The sequence below is a fragment of the Notolepis coatsorum genome (genome assembly GCF_963971535.1).
Source record: "Notolepis coatsorum genome assembly, chromosome: 8".
In the NCBI taxonomy this organism is placed as follows: domain Eukaryota; kingdom Metazoa; phylum Chordata; class Actinopteri; order Aulopiformes; family Paralepididae; genus Notolepis; species Notolepis coatsorum.
In genome coordinates this window covers 129978839-130004518 of record NC_140172.1, presented here as the reverse complement: position 1 = coordinate 130004518, position 25680 = coordinate 129978839, and the positions used below count along the sequence as shown (strand labels likewise).

The 25680-nt window shown below is 42.3% G+C and overlaps 1 protein-coding gene and 1 pseudogene across 2 annotated transcripts; both read right to left on the bottom strand.

Annotated features, from left to right (window-relative positions):
• Window positions 1-1644: 1644 nt before the first annotated feature.
• On the bottom strand, window positions 1645-4560 carry LOC311233561 (F-box/LRR-repeat protein 3-like; annotated as a pseudogene). The gene is made up of 3 exons (XR_014621074.1): window positions 4535-4560; window positions 4269-4444; window positions 1645-2538 (listed from the first exon to the last, which is right to left on the bottom strand). The product of XR_014621074.1 is annotated as an F-box/LRR-repeat protein 3-like (transcript).
• Window positions 4561-5634: 1074 nt separating this feature from the next.
• Window positions 5635-15142, bottom strand: nccrp1 (P1, F-box associated domain containing). Its single transcript, XM_084319821.1, has 6 exons — window positions 14917-15142; window positions 13977-14057; window positions 10663-10759; window positions 9575-9670; window positions 6394-6532; window positions 5635-5844 (listed from the first exon to the last, which is right to left on the bottom strand). Exons 1-6 carry the CDS (start codon window positions 15053-15055, stop codon window positions 5698-5700), a joined length of 699 nt encoding a protein of 232 aa, XP_084175947.1. The 5' UTR covers window positions 15056-15142; the 3' UTR covers window positions 5635-5697.
• Window positions 15143-25680: the final 10538 nt, after the last annotated feature.

Genomic DNA, 25680 nt, shown 5'->3' with positions numbered 1-25680 from the left:
CAAGTCCAAAAGCCAGTCGACGGAGGCAGAGGCATTATAAAATAAACCCCATCACTGCTGTCCCACCGCTTACTGTACACATGACACGACTGAAAACCACAGATTCAATACAAAAGTGGTCTTCTCGTATATCAATAAATTACATGGCTAATCATCTCTAGTGACTATAGGGTACGAAAAAATATCCATCTAGCAAAGGAGGACTCGCTTTGCCGGTATCTAAAAGACATGAGCCACCGATGAAGGTGACGTGGGACCCTGACAAGAGGGCGCGATAAAGAGAAGTACATTTCTATTCATATAAATCAAACACACAGCGTTTTATATACAGATGCATTGGGACTTCCTTCTTAAAAGGAAAAAGTTTCATTTCACTCATCTGACCTGCCAAATGTCTTTGTACTGAAACAAATGAATGTACTGGATGATATCAATGTCTGCGAGGACAATTAGGCGGTATCATGATCAATGAATACCGTTCCCTCTCCTAGATAAGAGGATGGAATACAGAGCGAACATGGGGCATAAGTCATATGGGGAGGGGGGGGGCAGGTATTCATGATGAAGCGCTCAGGGTTTAGAGTCGGACAGGCAAACAGCAGAAGACAAACCTATAGTTTATATATTCATGTAAGCTTTAGCGACACCTGAGAAGCAACCATGAAAAGGTTTCGTTTGCATTCACAGTTTACCTTATAACCCAATAGCCGAGTCGACTATTACTATATCACTTTAATAATAATCTTATTAAATGAAAACAGAGGCTTATCCACCTCCATATTAAAAAATGTCTGTCTTTCCTGCACAGTGTAGCATCTATATTATATTATTTCTGTATTTTCTCATCCACTATTGTTTGGTTTTGGTTATCTTTCTATGGTGCGGCTGTATCAGAACCCGTCTGGGTCTAGATAAGAACAAGATATCTCCCCTTCGCTTCCATCCGGCCATTAGCTCCTCTGCCAGATCCCAACTAATTAGTCGTTATTCCTGAAAGGTGCTTAGTAAATGGCTGTACAGAAACCACAAATTTTTTAAGATTATATTAGTTAAGCCAACGGCAGAGTTCCATAAAGCTGCCGTGACGTCAGGTGGGTCATGTGACGAGTCCACAATGCAAAGCACACAGAGAAAATGCCTTCTAGCCACATTACCCTGCAGTCTTGGTAAGTGTCAATAGTTTGAGCAGGGACCGCACATAATCCAGTATTTCAAAGGGTATGTTAGCTATCCGATGTCAGCTAGTGTGGTACCGACACTTAGGGTTGTCGAAGACAGGACGGTAATGGCTAGAAGACATCCGTGTTACTGCCGGCTGCGCTGCGTTTTGGAACTCCTCACGTGACCCACCTGACGTCACGGCAACTTCAGGGAACTCTTGCCATTGGTGCCTGATACAGGAACATTTTAAAATCAAAAAGCGGACCGACATCAACACTGTACACCCTCCCTCACTTCACAGATATAATAGGCCTATACTTGTACACGTGTGGTTCCACCATCCCTCACCAACTTGGACATTCCCCGCCCATGAAATCGCTGGAATAGGGGGGGGGGGGGGGGCTGCAGTTTTGTACAGTCTGTTTTGGAGCCGACAGGCAGAGGTTTATGTGGCGCTTGCGTTCCTTGAAAGGATTATCTAATTGTTCAGCGGTCAGTCCAGCATGTCAAACGCCACACAGCGTCCCCCACCCATCCGGCTAAAACCTCTCTGGAGAACTGGGGGGTGCTCTGCTACAGAAACACGGACAGGCTCAATAAGGTAATGCCCTCCATGTTGGCACCAAACATTCCACTTCTACGTCATTCCAACTATGCATTCAAAGGCCTTTCAGCGCAAACAACCAGGCCACGCCCCAAAGTGAAGTTGCTGAACTGTGTGGCTGTGGCTCAGCTCTACCAGGTGGGCATCATGTCTGGGAACCAGACCCGACCCAGGTGCTTGGACACCTCCCAGTGGATCTCGTCCAGGGAGTATTTGTGATCGGGGATTAGCACCTCCTCCATGATGGACAGCTGGGACAGCCTCCGACCGCACATCTTGACAAACTCCACAAAGGCGCTGCAGGACACCTCGCATTCTCCCAGGCCGATGGCCGAAAGCTGGTTGCAGCGCTTGGCGATGCGGATCAGCTCCTCGTCCAGGGGGCGGAGCCCGTTGGCGCACACCACTAGCTCCACCAGACAGGGGGCAGTGCAGGCCCACTCTGCCCAAGATGTCCTTACTGACCGAGCGGCCGAAATAGAGGTGCGTGACTGGGATCTCGTCGCAGAAGAAAGGGCCAAACTCGTTCTCGTAGAGGAAGAAGTACATGACCAGGCTGAACTTGGGGGAGTGGCGCACCATGGCGTCCCAGCTGCTCTTCTTGATGGTGTGGAAGTGCTGTCCTGGGTTCTCGCTCACCACGTCGATACGCAAGTGCTCCAGGTGAACATGCTTCTCAGAGGACAGGGCCAGCAGCAGCTCGTCACTCAGGAGGTGGTAATTCAATGCCAACTCCCTCAGCCCGTGACACTGGTCTGCTACACACAGGATCCCTGCAGACACAAGAGAGGATTTAATGAGCACCACCACTTATAGAACCCATGTTCTAAGAATTTAAATAACCAAACTGTTATGGAGACATTTAAACCTGAACAGAGTGAAAACACAAAAACGTGATCTCAGGCGCTGCTGCACAAACCTGAGGTCAGTTGAATAAACAGGCCCTGCTAACAAGCCTGAGGTCAGTTGAATAAACAGGCTCTGCTGCACGATTCTTGCTAAAATGTGAATCACGGTTTTTCTCTCTAAGAATTGAGATCACGATTCTCTCACACGATTCTTATTTTTTCAATCAAATCATTTATTGCACACTCTCTTAAACAGACAACATAACATCTATCAAAGTGCTTGACTTAAACTTAAAAGTCTCTTGTAACATACAAAATAACTCAAGTCAGAATCGTCATCATTTAAAAAAGTTAAGTAAAAAGTTTAAAAAATAAAAGATTAAAAAGAAATAATAAGAAAAAGTTACGTTTATTTTTTTCGGTAAAAAAGAAATACAAATAAAAGAATCGTCATAATTTAGAAATGAGATCGCACAAGTCTATGAATCGAGATCGCGTTTTTTTTTTCAATTAATCGTGCAGCACTATGAGGAACAGACCTCTATATGCATAACATCTGACTGGCATGAAGTGGTATTTTGATAGACAGAGTGGGCGTGCTCTCTGGGACGTCACATCACCAAGGGGGGCATCCTTCACTGGCCTTGAGTCAGCCTGGCAGTGTGACAATGACATTTTAACTCTTTCTTAACCTCTGCACATGATGGTAGATTTGTACTGTATGGTTTTTGCCCAAACCTGCATGGGATTGTCATAGAGTGGGCATTTCTGTAAAGGGAAAACGTGTGGGTGCCGTTCAGATATCTTGAAGTGAGAGAGGTCTAGAGACCCCTTTTAAAATGGCCAAGCCTTTTTCACCCTCGCCAAGATTTAACATAAGTTTGGAGCATTATTTAGCAGGCACATACACTTGATTCATAGACTCTGTGTGTGTGTGTGCTGTTTAACTGCCACTGCCAGATAGAACCCACATGCTTTATATAGTCCCGCTGGGATAGTATAGGCCCAAAATAGGACGCTGAATGGAAAAACCAGCCAGCGGCGTGGATTAAAACAAGATCAAAGAGATGTCCGAAGTCTGAACATTTGCACGTGCTTGAAATTATGCCACAAAAATATTCCACTCAGAGTGCCAGAACACCATTACAACCATATCCCTTAATCCAGTGGTTCCCAGACTGTGGGGGCGAACTACTGTACAGGGGACACGTGGGGAGAAAAAAATACATTGTTCCCTCATATAGTTATATGGTGGTTCCTACTAGTTTATATCTTGGTGGACTGGACATCTTTTCACACCAGAAGGCCACCATCCCCAAAGCGGTTTCTGGCCGCAACGCCTTCCGATTTGCTGCAGCATTTTTTTCCGTATATCCACTTTTTCTCCTTATTTTTCTATTTTTCTCCCATCCCAATTTCGCTGTTTCCAATTCTCCCCTCCCCTGTCTTGAATGTTGCTCGCATATGCCCCCCACAGGTCGGTCGTAGGGAGGATAGAAGCCTTGCATTACGTGTCCCCTCCGATACACGAGGAGGTAGCCTGTCACATCTTTTCACCTGCCAGCGCGGACTCTCATTGGCGAGGTGTAACGCGTGGGAGGCTCACACTACCCCCGCTATTTCCTGTCTCTGCTGTGCAGGCGTCCCCAACAGACCTGTAGGAGTCGCTGTCCACAACGTCCAGATTACCACCCATCGACTTCCACTCGCTGACTCTGCCAATTGAGCCAGTATGACGGCCGGACCAAGCCGGAGGCAACGCCGACAGCCGGATTTGAACCCGGTGTCTCTAGCGTTGGTGACAGCAATGTCCGCTGTGCCACCCAGCCGCCTGACTCATGCTTAATGTTTGAATGAAAAGAGACCAGTAAAAAAAATATATATATATATATATATGCGTGTGTATGTATACGTCATCCACCTGTTGTGGTGTGGGTGTGCTTGCATGTTTGTATGCATATACTGTACATACCAATTATTCGCTTGTTCTATTATCCATCCACCCTGATGGGCGACAGTGGCTCGGGAGGTAGAGCAGTCGTCTGGTAATCTGAAGGTTCCCGGTTCGATTCCTTCTCCTCCCGGGCAGCGTGTCGAAGTGTCCTTGAGCAAGACACTACTTAACCCCTAACTGCTCCCGATGAGCAGGTTGGCACCTTGCATTGTTGCCTCCGCCGTGAATGTGTGAGTGAATGGGTAAAATGTGAGGAATACATTGTAAAGCGCTTTGGATAAAATAACTATATAAATGAACCATTTACCATTTACTGTAGATCCCCTTTGAATTGCTCATCTTAGATTTCTTCCTTTTTCTCCTCCTATTGCTAGGTTACAGGGAGTTGTTCCTTATCTTCATTGGGGAAAGTCTGGGGGTGTTGTAGAATTGTGGATTGTATGTGTTTTTTTTTATTGTGGATCTATTGTGATGTTACTTGTTTATCTGTGAAGCCCGTCGAGGCAACTTGTTGTGATTTTGGGCTATAAAAATACATTTTACATGTTACTTTTATTTTCATTTTCATTTTATTTTAGTGATAGGAAAATCAATCGCCTATACAAATGGATGGTAAGAGAGTACTTTGTATGTATACCCAATGCCTATGAACCAGGGTAAAAGACTGTAGCATATGTATGTATGTTTTATTGTTTATGGTTTCTCACTGCTTGTGAGTGCATATTAATATATACTGTATTATGTAATATCTATATTGTATTATGTATGATTACATATGATTAAGAATATGGTATGTATAGTAATATGTTTGAGAGAATATTGTCACTCCCTGATTTGAATACCACTTGGTTGTTTGTCTGTAAATGTGTTATCTATTGTCATGTCTATTGTGTTATCTGTGGACCCCAGGATGTGTAGCTGATCAGCCAATGGGAATCCTAATAAAATCATAAAATCATAAATCATGCATAGTCGCTAGTCCACAAAAAAGCATCAAGAGATTGACATGTTAGTTTTGAGGAGAGAAATGATCAAAATAAATGAAATAAAACTAAACACAAACACCATTCTGAGACAAATTATTGTTTATTTTGTGAAGGTGTGTATGTCACCATGTCTCGGATTAAGGTTTACTTTTTGGTTTTGGTTGGCTTGACAATGACTGCACTGTCAGTGAACAGAGTAGGAAAGAACTCATTCAGGAAATTGTTCTTCAGTCGATGTTGAAAGTGGATGTGCCTCACCCCAGGCCCATAGGCTGAGAACACATGGGACACCTAGTGGCAGACAGACAGACAGACAGACAGACAGACAGACAAACAGACAAAGAGACAGACAAAGAGACAGACAGACACACAAGGAATTGGTGAGCAGCATACTAGTGTTACTGTAGCTCGTTTTAGGTACAGTGGGGTTAAAGGCCCAATCAGAGATCCAAACATAAACAAATGGATATATCCCCACCACCAAAAAAGCAGTAAAGACATGTTTTTATTCTCTAGTTGACTGAGACGGATTAACTGAGACGGTAAACCATCTTTTTTCAATTGTATTGTCTGTATTTTGTGGCTGTGAAACGTTTATTAATGTTGGTAATGTTTGTATATTATATAATAGACCTATATTCTGCGCTGTGGGTTAAGAAAGTTCCAAGAAGTGTACTTTCCACATCCAGATCAAAATAGGAATGAACGTGTAATCTTCAAGAATGTACAGTGTGTGAGTATACTGTACCCTTCATTTATATTGTAAAAAAAACAAAAACAACAACAACAACACAGATTGGGGCTTTAACCATCAAGGCTTCACTTTGAACCCAGACGTACCTCCTTCCAGGTGTGTGAGTAGGTACTGAGGTCCTCTGTGGGTGTGACGGTGTGCTCTGAGATCACCGTCTTTGCGTCACTACCCAGTAACTTCACGTGGAGCTGGTAGATCGACTCGTGCACCTGGCTCTCCTCATACCTGACAAGTCAACAGGAATGGAAAGCTATATTAAAGAAGGCTGTACCAAAGAAAAAAGGTCATTCAACATTTTACGTTATGTTGATGTTATAGCTAAAGGTAATCGGCAAGATCCTCATTTATGTTTGTGATCTATTGGTGATAAGCGATCATTGCTGTTGCATTTTTGCAGTGTATTGACTTGCTTTCCGTCTTTGAAAATGCATGCTAAATACTTCTATTCATTCCAAATAAACTGCTGTTGCTGCTGGTGACATAAAATGTATCACTGCCTGTGTGCCGGATGCTTTTTCCAGGAATGTCCTACCAGACACCAGTGTTTACAACAGCCAAGAACAGCAAATGTAAATGCATTCATGAACAGGGTATAGGTAGAATCACTATTGTGTTATATCCATAGGTGATAGAGAGTGGCAGAATAGACTTATTTACTGATTATTTGAGTTTGGCTGGGATACCTCTGAAAATCAACCCATTCTAAACTATATATGGTGATGTTTTTTTTATGTTAATGAGACAAAGGCTCACAGATTTGGAACTGGATGAGTATTTATTGATTTGTCATCTATATCCTGAACATTTATTGATTAATCCTGTGGATAAGATGTCTGCAGTGCTTGACACTGTATAGCTAAGCTAATATACCAGATGTGGTTGAGTAACCCTTTCAGTTGACCTCTTTATAACTGTCATGAGATCAATTGATAGATGTTCTTATCCCTATCCATCTCCTTCAGCTTGACCACACACTACACGGGTCATCTGCGTAAACAGGCGCTACTACATTACAGAAAACAGTGCACCCTCTACAATACAATGCAGCCTATTATCAATAAGCATCAATTGCCTTGCTCTAAAACACACAAAGAATCAATCAAGGGCCTTGTCGTGACCTAACTGCAGCTTCCATACGTTATGTTAATCAACATTTTGTTGTAGGAATACTGTTGGTCTTGTTGCCACTTCTGAACTAACTTCTACTAACGTGTTTAGTTTAACTTCCTGTGATCCTCAAGAACTGTTAGACTACTGCTTGGCCTTTACTCCTAAAACCCACCTTACCCCTGCCCATTTTGACAACCTAGGATGGCTTAGAGTAGTCGACAGAGTACAGCAACTTGCAATGGGCCTGGTCTACAAGATACACTACACACCACTAAGATACCCATGTACATGTCGAAATACTTCCCAAAGGTCAGTGAATATCACGACCACAACACCAGAGGGAGTTCCACAAATCATATTCAACCCAGATTCGGCTCAAACAAGGGACTAAACACGTTTCGCAATTATGCCACTATAATGTGGAACGCCCTACCCACAGCCGTAAAATAATGTGAATCCCTATCCTCCTTCAAAACCGCTCTCAAAGAGCACCTAGGGGTGGCTGCAATTAGAAACTGGCCCCGGTAAATGTCCAACCCCCCCTCCCCCATCCACCCGTACAGTTTATTCCCCTTCGAATGTATATATATATTTTTTTATGATCTCTTTTTCTGAAACAGTACTGTATATCTTGATGAAACAGTACTGTATATTTGTATGTCATGTATGTCATAAATGTCCTGATGAATTGAAAATGGAGGACCCTGATGTAAACAAGACGAAAGCCTTTTTCTGGTCTGCATCCTCTTAGCAGTTGTTTGTATTGAGCTGTACTGTATTGTACCCATTCTGCAATCTGTTAATAAAAGTTTCAATCAATCAATCAATCAATCAATCAAACTAAGCATTCTGGGCCTTGTAGACAACACATATTCTGTTAGATTAGCCAGACAATATTGCCATCTAGTGGCAGCTATAAGGCAATTTTCTTGTACAGTGCATAAAGCAAACAATTTAAACTAAATAAACTTTCAATTAATTAATGTTAATTTGTCGGTCCAGCAACATAAAACAAATACTCTTCCTCTGAGTGTCTGAGAGGTTTTAAAGGTTCTCCTCTCAAGGCAAAGATGCTCAGGGAATGAACCTGAGAAAAGCAGCCTCAGTCTACCTGCGCTGCGCCTGCATGACATCCAATCAGTGAGATTTTGTACCAATTAAATAAATGCTCAAATGTATTTAGATTGCCAGTGGTGAAAGAAGCACACAGTTCCTTTACTTAAGTAAAAGTAGAAATACCCAGATAAATGAGTACTCTGGTAAAAGTAAACGCCCACCATTCAAATTCTACTTAAATAAAAGTAGAAGTATTTGCTATTGAATGTACTTAAGTAAAGTAAAAGTATGCATTCTACATGACGTTTGTGCTTTCCAGTGCTTGGGAGCATTCAAGCCTCAAACCATTGAGCTAAAGGGCATGTTAAAGTGGTATTTGGTCCAGTTATGCTGCTCTGATTAAAGGTTATTTTAAAGTGGTATGTGTTCCAGTTAAGCTGCTCTGATTATGTCCTCTTGAAGTTGACAGTGAAAGTATATCATTTTCATAAATTGTTGCCATGTTTTCTATGCTAAATCTTTTTCTTCAAAGTCACTAGTAACTGGTGGCTTCAGATAAATGTAGTGGAGTAAAAGGTATAATATTTCCTTTGAAATGTGGTGGAATAAAAGTACAAAGTTCCCTCAAATTAAAACACTCAAGTAAAGTACAAGTACTTCGAAATTGTACTTAAGTACAGTACTTGAATACTTATCTACTTTCCAACACTGTATATATATATATATATATATATATATATATATATATATATATATATATATATATATATATATATATATATATATATATATATATATATATATATATATATATATATACTGTATAATATATTGTGGACATTTTAAAACACCTACATCGACATAGGCAAGCTTAGTTCAAGCATGCCTGTTTCATATTGTCCTCTGGTAGTGAATTAATCTTCACACCAAAGTGAAAACTATAGTCTCTCTATCTCCCATCATGCAAAAGAAAAAAGAAAAAAAGGAACAGTCACTTGCATCACTTCTTCCCATCTCATTGTGTCAACAGGGGTGTTTTCATCACAAAACTGTAATAAGTCGTCGATGCAATGCTCTGCTATCAGGGTGCAACCCACCCACCAGTCTTGGATGACTATATCAGGCTGATAATCATCCAGCAATTCATCCCAAAGGCCCTCTTTCTTCAGGTCCATCGTCTGTTCCATGGTGAACCAGCTGTGGACAGAGAGATGACATGAGTAAAGACGTATTGGGGACCTTGTGTATCTTGTGTTCTGGCAAGCTGCATGGCAGAACGTGTCTCTTTGGTACATCATATTGTATCTAGGTGCATAAAGCCATCAATATTTTTTTACAGTATTTCTGTGCTTTTCTTTCCTTTATAGGCCGTTTCAGTGGCATGTCTGATATGTTGCAAGTTGTTCGGAAACAGCTAAGATTACAGTTGTATTTCCTGTTGCAATGCTAGAATTATAAGAAGAGGAAGGGTCACAGCCCCAACATTCTCACCGAAGTTGCTTACCACTGAGAGACAACGCCACACACCACTAACCGCCTCGGCCAGTCCTTCGTACCAGCGGCCATCAGGCTCCACAACAGTGGGCAGGGACCGCTGCCAGCAGCCGGAGAACTAACGGCAGCAGAACTCGAGAACTACTAGGAATGTCTGATCACTACTAAACTGTACAGACTACAACTTATAACATATGGCGTTTATCACGCCAGTTAGAGTACCTTATGTATACTGCACCTTTGTACTGTATACTTACCGTACTTTACTTACTCATAGTATATAGAATCTAGTGTTCATTGTAACCATATTTATTGTAATGTGTAATATAACTGACAGGGCATACAGACCCTCTTCTGCACCTTTGATTACACTTGCTCATATGCGTATATTCAGAGTTAATTATATTGTTTACACTGCCTATTTTTACTTTTCTACTGTACTATAATTGTATTGCCTGTATTTATGTCTTCTACTAATACCCTGCCAATACCTGTACCCCACCCCATGCTGCTATGATGCCTGAATTTCCCCAAGGGGATCAATAAAGTATCACCCAGTTTCATCACCCAGTGGTAACAGGGAAACCATTTTCAAACGCTTCTATGATGGCACTGACGCATACTCGTACTCTTTATTTTTGTTGTTGAGTTGAAACCGCCTATAAGGTTGCTATGTGACCCCAGGTAACACTCACTTGTACTGTGGCATGAAGCAAACCACAGCACCTGGTGGTATGCCGCTGTCGTCGTAGGGAAGTGCTTGCCTGCTTGTAACCCAGCCAGTGAAGTCACCTATGATTGAAAGACAAGAGTAGAAAGTTGTGTTTAAAAGTGTTTTATTTAAAGGTGCTGTAAGTGGTATTTTCTTTGTTAATGGTGGGTGGCTACATGTTAAAATAATAGCTCTATATTCCTACAGCCATCACTGATATCGAGTGTTTGGTCAGTAACATGGGTCTCCCAGTCCCTCCGTTCTGCAGTAAACAGAAAATACATTTTCTGGTATCCCGTTCCTACTTCATCTAATCAGGAGAGAGAACTCCACTCTGCAAAAATGGTCTGACAAAAATAAGAAGTGTGCTTGAAACAAGTAAAATAATCTGCCTGGGGGCGCCCCAGTGGTGAACCACATAACGAGCTGAGTCGCGGCATGGCAGACCCGGGTTCGATTCCCGGACCCATCGTTATTTGCCGAGTGTCTTCCCCCCACTCTGTCTCCTGTTCCTCCTATCCCTCTCTCTACTGGACTGTCCAGTAGCAAAAAGCGTTAAACGCTAAAAAATTATCTAAAAAAATTAAAAATAAATCTGCCAGTAAATTTGGCTTGGAATTGAAATATCTATTAAATATCTTTGCTTGAAAAAAGTTAAAATATCTAGGGTTCTCTCTCCTAGTCCTGATTGGATAAAGTGGGAAGTGATACCAAAAAAGATATTTTGTGTTTATTGCAGAGTGGAGGGACTGGGAGACCCATGTTACTGACCAAACACTAGTCTACAGTATATCAGTGATGGCTGTTGGAAGCTAGATCTCTTAATATTTTCAAAAATAAGCTAAAAACGTACCTCTTCACCATAGCCTTCTAATATACTCCGCTGTTGATTGTACTGTAGCACTATTTTACTCTGTCCATTCTATTGTATTGCACTGCACTGTTGCATAATTTTACTATTTACTATTTACCCCCTGCAATTTGCATACCGCCCCAACAGGTCCACGGAGGACGCCATAGCCCATGTGCTGCACACAGCAGCATCACACCTGGACAAGAGGAAGGGGAACTATGTGAGAATGCTATTCATTGACTACAGCTCGGCATTCAATACCATAGTCCCCTCCAAACTCATAGCCAAGCTCAGGGACCTGGGCTTGAACTATGACCTCTGCCAGTGGGTCTTGGACTTCCTGACGGGCAGACCCCAGGTGGTGAGAGCAGACAACTGCACCTCCTCATCCATCACCCTCAACATAGGGGCCCCCCAGGGCTGTGTTCTGAGTCCCCTCCTCTACTCCCTGTACACACACGACTGTGTGGCTCAGCGGAGTAGCAACACAATCATCAAATTTGCCGACGACACAGTGGTGGTGGGCCTGATCTCTGCCAACGACGAGAGGGCCTACCTGGAAGAGGTCAAGGTCCTGGCGGGATGGTGCCAGGAAAACAGCCTCTCCCTGAACGTCAGCAAAACAAAGGAGATGATTGTGGACTTCAGGAGGTCGGGGGTCAAGGACTACAGCCCCCTCAGCATCGACGGGGCACCGGTTGAGAGAGTCAACAGCTTTAAGTACCTCGGAGCCTACATATCCGAGGACTTGACATGGACCACACACATTGACAGTGTTGTGAAGAAGGCACGACAACGCCTCTACTTCCTCAGGCGCCTAAGGAAGTTCCAAGTCAGTCAGAAGATCCTTAAGAACTTCTACTCATGTACAATAGAGAGCATCCTGACTGGCAACATCACCTCCTGGTTTGGGAATAGCACTGCACAAGACCGAAGCAGACTACAAAGAGTGACACGTTCAGCCGAACGCACAATCGGAGGGGGGCTCCCCACCCTCCAGAACATTTACAACAAGCGGTGCAGGGGGAAAGCTAAGAGAATTATTAAGGACTCGAGCCACCCGAACAACTGCCTCTTTGAACTGCTGCGGTCAGGCAAGCGATACTGGAGTCTCAAGGCGAGCACAGAAAGACTCAGAAGAAGCTTCTATCCCCAGGCCATCAGGCTGCTTAACGAACAATGAACACTACACAACAACAACCATCAAACGCACATAGCACACACATCCACACGCACACACTCACTTTAAACAAACACACTGTAGCACCCACTCCCCACACTTTATAGCACACACTCACTTTAAACAAACACACTGTAGCACCCACTCCCCACACTTTATATTTATTGATGAAGGATTGCACTACAACTCGTACACCTTACTGTAAATTGTACCTAAATTGTACCTCATCCCATTTCTGCATTTCTGCTTTGCACTATATAATATTGTACATTAGTACACTGCATAGTATTGTATATTATATGGTAACTCAGTTACGTCTATTCTGCATCGAACATTGTACATATGTCTATACTGAACACTGTGACCTCATTTTCTACTTCTAATTTACATGCTATACTATGTTATTTGATACTATCTTGTCTAGCACAGTCTCTGGAGCGTAACAGTAAGAAGCATTTTGTATGAAAGTATTCTGTACTTCTGTATGACAACTATTAAAGAAACTTGAACTTGAAACTATTCTATTCTACTATTTTATTGCACTGTATTATTTTACTGTGTCTATTACTTTTTATTACAGGTTCAAAACTGTCAGGTATTAAACTGTGTGGGTATCAAACAAGAGACTGTCAGGCTTTAAAACTGTGTAGGACCCAGGCCTAGAACTGCACCCTGATAGAGGGAACTGCGCAATGAGAGGGAGGTTTGCCCTGAGTGGGAGGTTTGAAGGGTCAAAGTGGGTATCAAACAGGAGGGAAGACTGTCAGGTTTTAAACTGTGGATACCAAACAGAGAAGGTAAAGACGACTTTGAACTGTTGAACAGTAATCCAGAACTATTTTATTGCACTGTAAAATAAATTTAATCTATTCTATTCTACTATTTTATTGCACTGCACTATTGCACTATTGTCTATTTAAAACTGAATCAAACCATAAACAAGGTGGCCTGTTGGGATGTTAGATCCTAATGTGAAAAACTGTGATTTTATGTCTGCACTTTATGTGCTCATTTTATCTTTGTCTTTTTTTCTGTTGTGAAGCACTTTGAGCTGCCGTTTCTGTATGAAAGGAGCTATACAAATAAAGTTTATTATTATTATTATGAAAGGTGCTATACAAATAAAGTGTATTATTATTATTTTATTATTATTATTATTATTATTATTATTATTATTATTATTATTATTATTATTATTATTATTATTATTATTATTATTATTATTATTATTAGTATTAGTATACCGTTTCCCCCTTTTTCTCACCTTCAGGTTCAAACTGAGGAGGTCCATCTCTGGGGCTTTCAGGCAGCTCAGGCTCAGGAGGGGGCGTGTCATGAGTCAGCCCTGTGGAGGGAATGAGATCAAGGTACAAAGGTACTACTGTTTGTTAAAGATACCACACCACACCCACCATCATCATACTGCAAACAGCACACATCTATATCTATCACCACACCCACCCTATGCTCAGCATCGTCTTGCAGTGTTTCTAAAAAAAAAGGTGGGACTTCACTCTAATGTACTCATGGACGTGCACCTGCATGAATTAACTTTAGATACAGTACAAAAGTACCACACCCACTGAATGCACCACAATCCTACTGCAAACAGCACGAACCCAAAGAAAAAGATACCATGGACATCATGCACCCATATGGATTAACCTCAGTTGCCTTTCAAGTTTAAATAAAGGTTTGAAATTAAATGGGAAAAAATAAATATGTATATATATTTTCATTTATTTCCCCCTTGGTAACACTACATTATGGGGCACAATGATTAACCTAGGAACCAATGAGGAACTATATCCCTTCCAAAAAAAATACCACATTACCATAAGTGTCATGGTTAATTAATAATTTATAAATGTCCGGTACCATGGTAAAACTGAAATTACCACCAAACTACCATGCCACCTTTTTGGAAGGGATGTTAGCAAACTGCTGATTAACCCATCAGTTCCTCAACTGCCAGCCAGACCTAATAATGTCACACTGCATAGAAATCCTTCCAGAATGGCATATACGTCGCTTCCCGATGACACATTCAGTAAAGAGTTCAAATAAATGATAATAGAACATTAGTAATATCTGTGTTATATACACGCGTCATCAGCCTATAGTAGAAACCGCGTAATGTGTGTGCCAAAAGTTGTGTGGTATTCAGAGAATTCAACTCGCATAAACTTGTAGTGACGTCATACCGTGGGGTGCAGGGTTCCTCAACAAATTTCGTCCGAGGGGCTTCCTTTCGTAGACGAACTTCCAGTCCACGCTGTCGGGCATCGGTAAACCTTTCAGCTTCCACTCGCTCTCACATTTCTTTTTCCATTCAGCAGCCATGATACTACTGACGAATGTAGCCTATTTTACAATACAGCCCAGACTGAACCAGGAAGTGTATACAGCGATTTATAACAGTTGTCAGGATTATGCTCCACCCTGATGATGGTGCAATGCAATGCACCCCGTTCCCTCCCCGACGTCTTTAAAGGTGCAGTTCCTATATGCATAATTAGAGTTCCCACAAATAGTAGCCTACAAACATGTGATTTATTGTGAAGTTTCTTCTTGACTTGTTTAAAGAAGACTCTACAGCCCATGGGGGCATTACCTTGTGATTTCGGGCTTTACTAATACATTTGATTTGATTTGAAATAGATGAATGGTGACCCGTTGAAACGTTTTGAAGTAGTAGTAGTAATACACAATAATACTTTCATAATAATGTTATAATAATTCAATAAGGTTGGCACCATTTACATTTTTTCATTTAGCTGACGCTTTTATCCAAAGTGACTTACAAGTTCTGTACGACAAGTCAGCAGGAAGTGTACAATTCTAACAACTGAGTAACAATGTTCATCAAACAGTGCTGAAACTTGGGTGCTGCAGTGATGAGTGCATATAGTAAAGACATAGCATGATAGTATAAGACAGTATGAAGGTTAGTGTTTTTTTTCTTTTCTTTTTTTCGTTTCAGATATTGATTGAAGAAGTGTGTTTTTAGTCGATGACGAAAGATTGATCGGGTTTTGGCTGTCCTAAGTTCATTCCACCAATCCACCATTGTGGAGCGAGGACCGAACATTCAACATGCACTAATAGTCTACCATTGTTTTATCTGGTTTAGTGGATTACATTGCGGGTGTGGGTGGTTTGGGAGTGGCGGCATTATAATTGAATTAGCAGACTATTATTCACACTATAGCCTATTACTCAATATTATTACTCAACCAAAGTATTGTAATACTGACATTATCACCTGATATATGTCACATTTCTAACATATATTGTGTGTACATACATACATACATACATACATACATATATATATATATATATATATATATATATATATATATATATATATATATATATATATATATATATATATATATATATATATATATATATATATATATATATTTATTTTACATTTTAATTTAAGCAGGTTACACTTGGCATGTATCATCCTTTTATTCATCTTTTTAAGCACTTTAACTCAACCCTCCCCGTTTGAAGAAACAAAATTATCATTTGGCACCACAGATGAGAAATAGATAGACTCTATTAAAACTTGCACTTGGTAGAAAGTGCTCCCTGACTTCACACAGACCTATATTTATTTCATGACGTCACAAATGCTAAATAATATGAAAGAACGTAATTCTAGAACCGATAATAACTTACCTCAAGTCAAATTCTAGAAGGCGAATGTCTGGGACCTTGACAAAATGCCAACAGGTTTCTCCAGAAATGGCTAAAAGAAACCTAGGCTACGAGACCAAACGTCCAATGTCAAGGGTGAGGAACCAATATTGGGGAGAGAGAAAGTCCAAAGAACCCTATATAGAACACTGTGGGAGGGTTAACAGTTTACACTCAGGACACAACACCACGGCAGGCAGAACAGACCTCTGCAAAACAGAGCAAACTGACACCTTCTCTTAATAAAGAGATGTAACATTAGACACAGCCTGCTGTAGGTGATACCAGGTCACAGGATGGTGGTGCAGTTGGATCGTCAGGTTGAACCACCAAGGAATAGGCATGTCTCTATGTAGACTGTGTCACAGTGTGTCAGGCAGATCCATTTATTACTAGATCATACAGACTATAGCCTTCAAATGGTGTGAGTACACAATCTGTATATACATCTATATATATAGGGTACCAACAACAATTTGTGAATTATCCCCCCTTTTTTCACCACTTGATACAACAATGTTTTTTTTATGGAAAAATGTGTACCACAAAGAACCACAAAGTATACCCCAAAATATCCCAAAGTACCCCAAAGTATACCCCAAAATACCCCAAAGTACCACAAAATACCCCAAAATATACCCCAAAATACCACAAAAGACCCCAAAGTACCACAAGATACCCCAAAGTACCACAAAATTAGGGCTGGGCGATAAAACGATAACGATAATTATCGCGATATATTTTAATAATCGATATCGATTGATAATAAAAAAAATATCAATAATTAATTTTTTGTGTGACCTGCAACAGGGCAGTTTTAAAACCAGAGACAGTGGACAGACTTGTCTTTCTTGCCTGCAACTTAAAGTAATGGCTTTGCTTGTCCAAATGACAATACTGACCAAATTGAGATTTATTTTTCTCTTGTCCATTTATTTTGTTTGCTTTCTAATTTAAAATACAGTTTTAAACCGTCTGTACACAGTAGGCTATGTGTGCTAGCAGAACTAGACTCCAGTCGCGAGTCACGGTGCACATGTGGTGGTTTGTCCACAAAATAAGCGCCAAAAGATGGAAAAGAAACTAGCAGAGCCAGAACTATTCAACTCCCCTGGAGCCACAGCCAGCAGAGAAGCCAGTTTACTTTAGCTTTCAAACCAGCTGCAGTCTGAGAACTGTGAGGGGCTGTAAGTGTGAGGGGCTGTAACACTAAAGATGGCGGCAGGGCCGGACTGGGGAAATAATTCATACCAGGAGATATAGCGCGAAATATAGCCCCAATCAGGCGCCTTTTTATTTTATTTTTTTTTTATATATTTTTTGGCGTTTTATCGCTTTATTTATTCTACTGGGCAGTCCAGTAGAGAGAGACAGAGGAGGAATGGGAGACAGAGTGGGGGGAAGACATTCGGCAAATAACGACGGGCGCGCTATGTGGTTCGCCACTGGGGCGCCCCAGGCCACTTTTTAAGCGGGGGGTCTGGGGGTCCCCCACCTGGAAATATTTTGTTACAAAGACTTAATTTCCTGCATTCTGGTGAATTTTAGTGCATGTGAATCACAAACTAATGAGCCAACAATTGCTTAGTACAATGTACTGTTATGAACCTCAAATAAAACTGTTGTGGCACTAGCAATGCTACTCTCTGCACCTTCAAAAAGAAAAAAACAAGAGCACAACATATTTTTCTATTTACTATTATAATACAGTTAACCACTCTCTCCACCTATTCAAACAGAGCAAGAGCACAATACCATATTCACTTTACTGATGCACTAGCACTACCCATCAACAGTTAAAATAGCCCTTTACACAAACATTAAATAACAGACCTTTCATTACAATACTATAATAACAGTAGCCACTGCCAGAATAGTGACACATGTATCGCGTGTGGTGAGCACACGCATGCATGCACAACGAAGACAGAAGATTGCGTTGTCTCAATCATTTTAACTATAAAATTAGCTCAAAGTATGAGCTCACTGACTGAAATTTCCAACAAAAAGCATCAATTGTCAAATAATATTGATCACATTAACTAGACTCGATGTTTTTGAGGAAATTAGAAAGGGAACAACAACTTAACCCTTGTGTCTGATCAGATTCTTATTTTTTTGATAACTTTGCAGTGATTATGTTTGTAGCCAATGTGGCAAAGGTGTGTAATCTTTGAATTATCTTGGAATTATTTTGACTTTCTCTTTCATAAATTGTTTATTCAACTTCAGCCCCAATCATAACCACCACATATTGTTTTTTGTAATGTCAGATTTAACAACTCCTTTCAGAAAAGTGGGAGTGTGCCATCTGCCATTCCATTCGCCGCCTCCGCTCTCAATCAGTTGTATCGCCTGGTCCCGCCTCCACCAATCACAAGCGGCAGCACGGCTCCATTGTATGTGTGTGATCCGTGTGAGGGAGAGAGAGTCAGATAGTTCTCCAACTCTGTCGCAGACAGTGAAATCCTGGTTGTTCCCCACCCACCTAGGTTATCTAACTATCGCGCCGCGCCGCCGCCACAACTAGAAACAATGGCCTGACAAAAAAAATTATAATTATAATACATTTATTATTATTATTATAATTTTTTATATAATTTTTTTTTATATGTGCAGGCCAGGCCACCGGGAAAACTCCCGGTGCTCCCGATGGCCAGTCCGGGCCTGGATGGCGGCAACGACAAAGAATTGTGCAAAATAAACATACATCTGTTATTTAAAAAAGGTTTTTTATAATAATAATAATAATAAAGTTTTTTTTGGTAATACTTATAACAATATCAATAATTATTGATATCGAGTGATATGATAACATTATCATATCGTTATCGTGATATCATTTTTGGCCATATCGACCAGCCCTACACAAAATACCCCAAAGTATACCCCAAAATACCACAAAGTACCACAAAATACCCCAAAGTACCACAAAATACCCCAAAGTGCCTGGAATGAGCTATATTTAAAGGTGCTTGGACTGTGGCTTCTGGATGTCAAGCAGCATTAGGATACATAAGAACAACCAGAGAGTTCTCCAGGCAGAAGATACCTACTACCTGAGCAGACATTCGGCCCTATATCTGCATGTATGGCAGGTTAAACATTAATCGGCACTAGCAGGATTTTGACAGGCTGTGTCAATATAAGTGGGAGGGGGTGCATTGCTTTTTGATAGAGTCACCCACCGTACTGGAAGGGGAATTCCCTTCACCGCCAACGTAGCCCTGATCAGCTCTGGGAAGTCAGCTCGCAGCTTCCTCATTGGCGGTGCAGCAGAATCTGTGTAGGAAGCTACATCCTTGTAGGAAGCTACAAGCCATCAGTTTGCCTACCTTTTTCCACCCACCATTGTGAACTGTATAAACTGGTCCTCCATCCACACCGTGCAATTTCATCACTGGCTTCTACTTATTTACAAGACTCTACTCTGGAAGACACGTCAATACCTCTCCAGCCTCCTGCACCTTTACCATAACAACTACCACCTGCAGTCCTGTCTTTGGCCAGAATTCCTTTAGTTTTGCTGCAGCAAATGACTGGAGCTCTCTCCAAAACTCCCTTACCCTTGTGCATCCCTGGCGCTGGTGGAGCTCATGAGGAGGATGAAAGTATGGATCAAGTTCAAAATCATATAATTTTTTATTTTTAATATTAAAAAAAAAAGAATTCCCCACGATTAACATTAAGAGCCGAACCTCAATATATCTATGACAGATTACAAATATTTCCGAATTTTAACCACTTATATTCGTGTTTGTTTGATAGTAAGTCCGTTTTTATGGGGGGGGGGGGGGGGGGGGAGCAGAAAAGGGCATATTTATCATATCTCTATATGTTTTAGACCCCATATTCCAGAGTGTGAAACCTGCACAAAGTCCCTGTGAATAAGAAACTGCCCTTATAAAAAAAAAAGTTCACTAATTCGGTCAGAAATAGCTGAGACACTAACGTTAGTAAGCATTGATTATTGATTATTATCTCCGCGGGCGACCACTACTCGTTCTCCCGGTAGATTCTGAAGACACGCGCACTGTCAGCTGACCACCAGCGCTCTTCCGCATTACAGAGACTCAGCGTAGAGCCGGGGGGGGGGCTGTACCACCCATCAGAGGGCTCGTGATTCAGCTGTGTGACACGCGATAGAGGGGAGAGGAGCGGAGGAGGAGTGGAGGAGTGGTTGCTGCGTGCTGATCGCTCTATCGCAACCCCCCCCCGCCCCCCACCGGACCAGTCTGCTGAGCTCTGCAGCCACATACCAGCATAATAGCTACCTCCTGCTGGCTTACTAGGCGGCAAAGTGGGCCATAGAACAATTGCGCCACCGTGTGTTGAAATTCGTTAACAGCATCAGAGCACTAAAGCTTGGTCCATCACATTGTGAAAAACGAAAATGATAATTCTATCTAAAATTGAATGAATGAGTGCAGATTAAAAAATGCGTTTTAACATGGAAGTGAATGGGATGAAACTGGACACCAGGACCCCTGTAGGTACCCTATATTAATAACTTATTTTTTAGAGCGTTTTCAAATCATAATCTTTTGACATAATGAAAATATATGTAAAATGAAGATATGGTCCCAATTTCATGAAATAATCATCAACACACACACACAAAAATTCAAAAAAGACAGAATACTTCCATCATTCCATGTGTTTAAGCAGAAGCTGCAACAGTCCCTAGCTGACTGTTGTGCATGTTGATTCCCCATCTCCTCTCTCTATATACTGCTAGTATTTATTTAGGCTGTTTTTAACTTCATTGTCTCTACCTCATTGAGTTATTGAGTTTTTTTTTTTTTTTTTTTTTTTACTTCTGCTGGGGTGTCTTGCCAGGTCATCATTATAAATAAGAAGCTGTTCTCAATTGATCATCCTGGTGAAATAAAGGTAAAAAAGCTACAGAGCTGGTGGAATCAGCGATGTAGTATTGCTCCTGCTGGATGGAAACAGGCCCCAAGGCACCAGAGACAGGGGGGAGTCAGTGATGTCGTCCTGCTCCTCCTGGGTGGAAACAGGCCCCAAGGCACCAGAGACAGGGGGGAGTCAGTGATGTCGTCCTGCTCCTCCTGGATGGAAACAGGGCCCAAGGCACCAGAGACAGGGGGGAGTCAGTGATGTCGTCCTGCTCCTCCTGGGTGGAAACAGGCCCCAAGGCACCAGAGACAGGGGGGAGTCAGTGATGTCGTCCTGCTCCTCCTGGGTGGAAACAGGCCCCAAGGCACCAGAGACAGGGGGGAGTCAGTGATGTCGTCCTGCTCCTCCTGGGTGGAAACAGGGCCCAAGGCACCAGAGACAGGGGGGAGTCAGTGATGTCGTCCTGCTCCTCCTGGGTGGAAACAGGGCCCAAGGCACCAGAGACAGGGGGGAGTCAGTGATGTCGTCCTGCTCCTCCTGGGTGGAAACAGGCCCCAAGGCACCAGAGACAGGGGGGAGTCAGTGATGTCGTCCTGCTCCTCCTGGGTGGAAACAGGCCCCAAGGCACCAGAGACAGGGGGGAGTCAGTGATGTCGTCCTGCTCCTCCTGGGTGGAAACAGGGGCCAAGGCACCAGAGACAGGGGGGAGTCAGTGCCACTGTTGTCCTCATCGGAGTATAGCAGACCGGGTAGCTGGCCGAGGACACTCCGGATCTCCTGGTGCAAGATGTGGGAGCGCCTCACTATCTTCTCCTCCCTGGATGAGACAGGGAGAGTCCAAGACTCTCAAGGCCTGGGGATCACCTAAGCACACCAGGCAGCAGAGACAGAGATCGCCAGGATTCAGGACTGCCGGACAGGAAGTCTTTAAGTCGTAGATATTTGACAGTCGCCATTGAAGAAGAAGCATTCATGTGTGGTGCAAACCAATGTGTTAAAGGAGTGGGGCAGGGTGATTGCTGGTGTTTGATGCCTTTTATAGCAAATGAAGGGTGGAGAGCTAGTGATTGGTGTATGGGAAATTATTTCAGCGTATGAACACAGTCACTCCAATAGGCAAAGCAAGATGGGAACAAGTTCATTTTCTCTGTAGTTTTACTTTAACTTGAGTTTAATTTGTCAGTATTTTTCTCACCCCAGAGACTGAGTTTGGTTGCAGCTGCTATTTGTTTAATTTTCTTTTGTTTGGGACATTTAGTGGTGTAACTCCATAACTATGCATGCTTCGTCTACACAAGTGGCATCACCTGGTTTGTCACTGGTGTTTCTATGGTGTTACAGTACTACAAAGTACATAACATTCAGCATGGATATTTATTGTGGTGTGGGAATGGCTGGTTTAAGCAGCCACCCCTGCCCTGAGTCAAGCTATAGTTAGACCTGGGAGCAGCTACCCCTGCCTGCCCCTGAGTCAAGCTAGTTAGACCTGGGAGCAGTCACCCCTGCCCTGAGTCAAGCTAGTTAGACCTGGGAGCAGCCACGCCTGCCCTGAGGCAAGCTAGTTAGACCTGGGAGCAGCCACCCCTGCCCCTGAGTCAAGCTAGTTAGACCTGGGAGCAGTCACCCCTGCCCCTGAGTCAAGCTAGTTAGACCTCGGAGCAGCCACCCCTGCCCTGAGGCAAGCTAGTTAGACCTGGGAGCAGCCACACCTGCCCCTGAGTCAAGCTAGTTAGACCTGGGAGCAGTCACCCCTGCCCTGAGTCAAGCTAGTTAGACCTGGGAGCAGCCACCCCTGCCCTGAGTCAAGCTAGTTAGACCTGGGAGCAGCCACGCCTGCCCTGAGGCAAGCTAGTTAGACCTGGGAGCAGCCACCCCTGCCCTGAGTCAAGCTAGTTAGACCCGGGAGCAGTCACCCCTGCCCCTGAGTCAAGCTAGTTAGACCTGGGAGCAGCCACCCCTGCCCTGAGTCAAGCTAGTTAGACCCGGGAGCAGTCACCCCTGCCCCTGAGTCAAGCTAGTTAGACCCGGGAGCAGCCACACCTACCCTGAGGCAAGCTAGTTAGACCTGGGAGCAGGGGTTACTGCACACTTTATTAGTATTCTTCTCACCCTACATACTGGGTGGTGTTAGATTGGAGCCGCAATTTGTCAATGTAAAATGTTCTTTGGTTTGGGACACCTCATACAATTCCATGACTGTGCATACACACAACACAAAACAACAATGTCTGATTCATCACAACCACACCTATCCAACAAGCGCTGGTGTTTCTATGACAATCCATGGCAGGGTGTGCAGAGTAAATGACAACATACAGCATAGATTTACATTATTTACAGTTCTGCTTATTTTTTAGGTCTGCTTTGTTTATAGGTATATATTTCCTGCATGCATCAACATATTCACATTAAGTTGTTTCTATTAGAGGAATATCCCCTGCCTGACTACTAGCATTTCAAGTTTGAAAGCTCTCAGAGTTTGTATTGTTAATCCACATTAGTTCATATGCCTCACGTCACCTCCCATATGACCTGGCTTTATTTGAGCTCTTTTGTTTTGTTTTGTGGTGTATAACAATATATAAATGTAACAATTTTCTCAGATTTGAGATGGGAGATGGCTTAAGTTTCTCTAAGGCATCCTGTAATTCCATGGTACACTGGACGTTTCACAGTGTATTTCATGGACAGCCTGAATATTGACATACCTTTCTCCATCATCCTGCCATAATATGATGCCCCAAAGAATATGAGTCAATATTCTACGGAATCTAAGGACACATTCCTGGCTCGATCATGTAGTATCATATTATGTTCAGTAAAATTAAAGGGGAACTATTTTACTATTTCTTTCACTATTTGGGCACTTTTACACAATTCCTGTGAGTCTATGGAACACCTCTGTAATATATATATATTTTTTTATTCATTGTTTTGTATTTCTAATCAAGTCCTCAAAAACAGCATTTTTCTACCTCAAGATTTCGAGCTGTTTTGAGCCTGGGCTCCTAAACCACTGCGCCGGGCCTGCTGAGCGGCGTGTTCGCCTGAACATTAACATGCAGCGGTGACTATATGACATCACATATAGGCACATTTTCAAACGACTCAGTTCAGTGAGGGTGAATATTGTGAGAGGAGAATTGGAAGAATGCACCAATATGAGAATTTTGAGACATAGATCATATTAATATAAGTCCACATAGCTAGGAAACAATGCTAAACACTGAAAAAGGCCATTTATAAGATAGTTCCCCTTTAAGTCAATGTGAACAGTGCATTCGCTCACTACCACCACTAGTGGGCAGTCATTGGGCAATCTTGAGCCAGTGCTGAAAAGACTGCACGTGCAGGTGAGAAGAATTGCAAATACAGACTCATAGACATGGGGATACAATGAAATCATTTGATACACTAGTTATTTGTCTCAAGTCCAGAACTTTTGACCAATAAAACCACACTCAGTAAAGACGGGTTTCCCACCTTGACTGTGTTGATACAGCAGCATGGCATCTATTTTCAACCCTCTTCCGGTAGGGGACGTGAATCTCTGGGGCCGCCATGAGAGGGCGCTCGGAGCGCGAAAGAAATTAAGGTAATAATATGATTCTCATGACGTGTTTTGCCAACAATATGGCGCAATGCCACAGCTAAAATATAATGTTATGATAATCACCTGCTATTTGTAATGACAAATATTCGCTGCTGGACATGAACGCCCTACCCTCTATATGAATTGAAAATGGGGGACCCTGATGGAAACAAGACAAACGTCTTTCTCAGGTCTGCATCCCCTTAACAATTGTATGTATTGATTTGAGCCGTACTGTATTGTACCCATTCTGCAATCTGTTAAATAAAGTTTTCATTCATTCATTCATTCACCCAAAGCTGTAAAAGAATGTGAATCACTACCCACTTTCAAAAGCACTCTCAAAGAACACCTACAGCCAGACTGCAATTCGAAACTGGCCCATGTAAATGTCCTAACCCAACCCCCTCCAATGTACAGTAAATGACCAAGTATGGTTGTCAATATTCCAATGTACAGTTTTGCTTGTACAGTTGTACAGTGTCCCCCCCCCCCCACCCCTCCAGTACAGAAAGATTTTAGCTCATAATATTTATGTGTGTGTGTGTGTGTGGGGGGGGGGGGGGGGGTATTATTTTACTAAAAATGTAAATTAAGTAGACAAAGTTGAATCTTTTAAGATTATGTTAAGCAATTGGATAAGTAAGTAAGAGATAGAGCGAGAGTCATGGGGGAATATTTCCCTAGATGAGCAGCAAAGGAAGAGGTGCCAGTGGAGGAAGGAGTACATGGCTGCAGCGTTGAGGACCTGAAGACATGATGACTGTGAAGCAGACAGTCAGGGTTCAAGTGAGCAAACACACAA

Excerpts from the sequence above, each read along its gene's own strand:
- nccrp1 (XM_084319821.1), bottom strand. The coding sequence starts at position 15,055 with ATGGCTGCTGAATGGAAAAAGAAATGTGAGAGCGAGTGGAAGCTGAAA. Across the intron at positions 14,058-14,916 it reads GAGGAACCCTGCACCCCACG|GGCTGACTCATGACACGCCC; the intron begins GTATGACGTCAC and ends TTCCCTCCACAG. Across the intron at positions 6,533-9,574 it reads GATATAGTCATCCAAGACTG|GTATGAGGAGAGCCAGGTGC; the intron begins GTGGGTGGGTTG and ends TTGACTTGTCAG.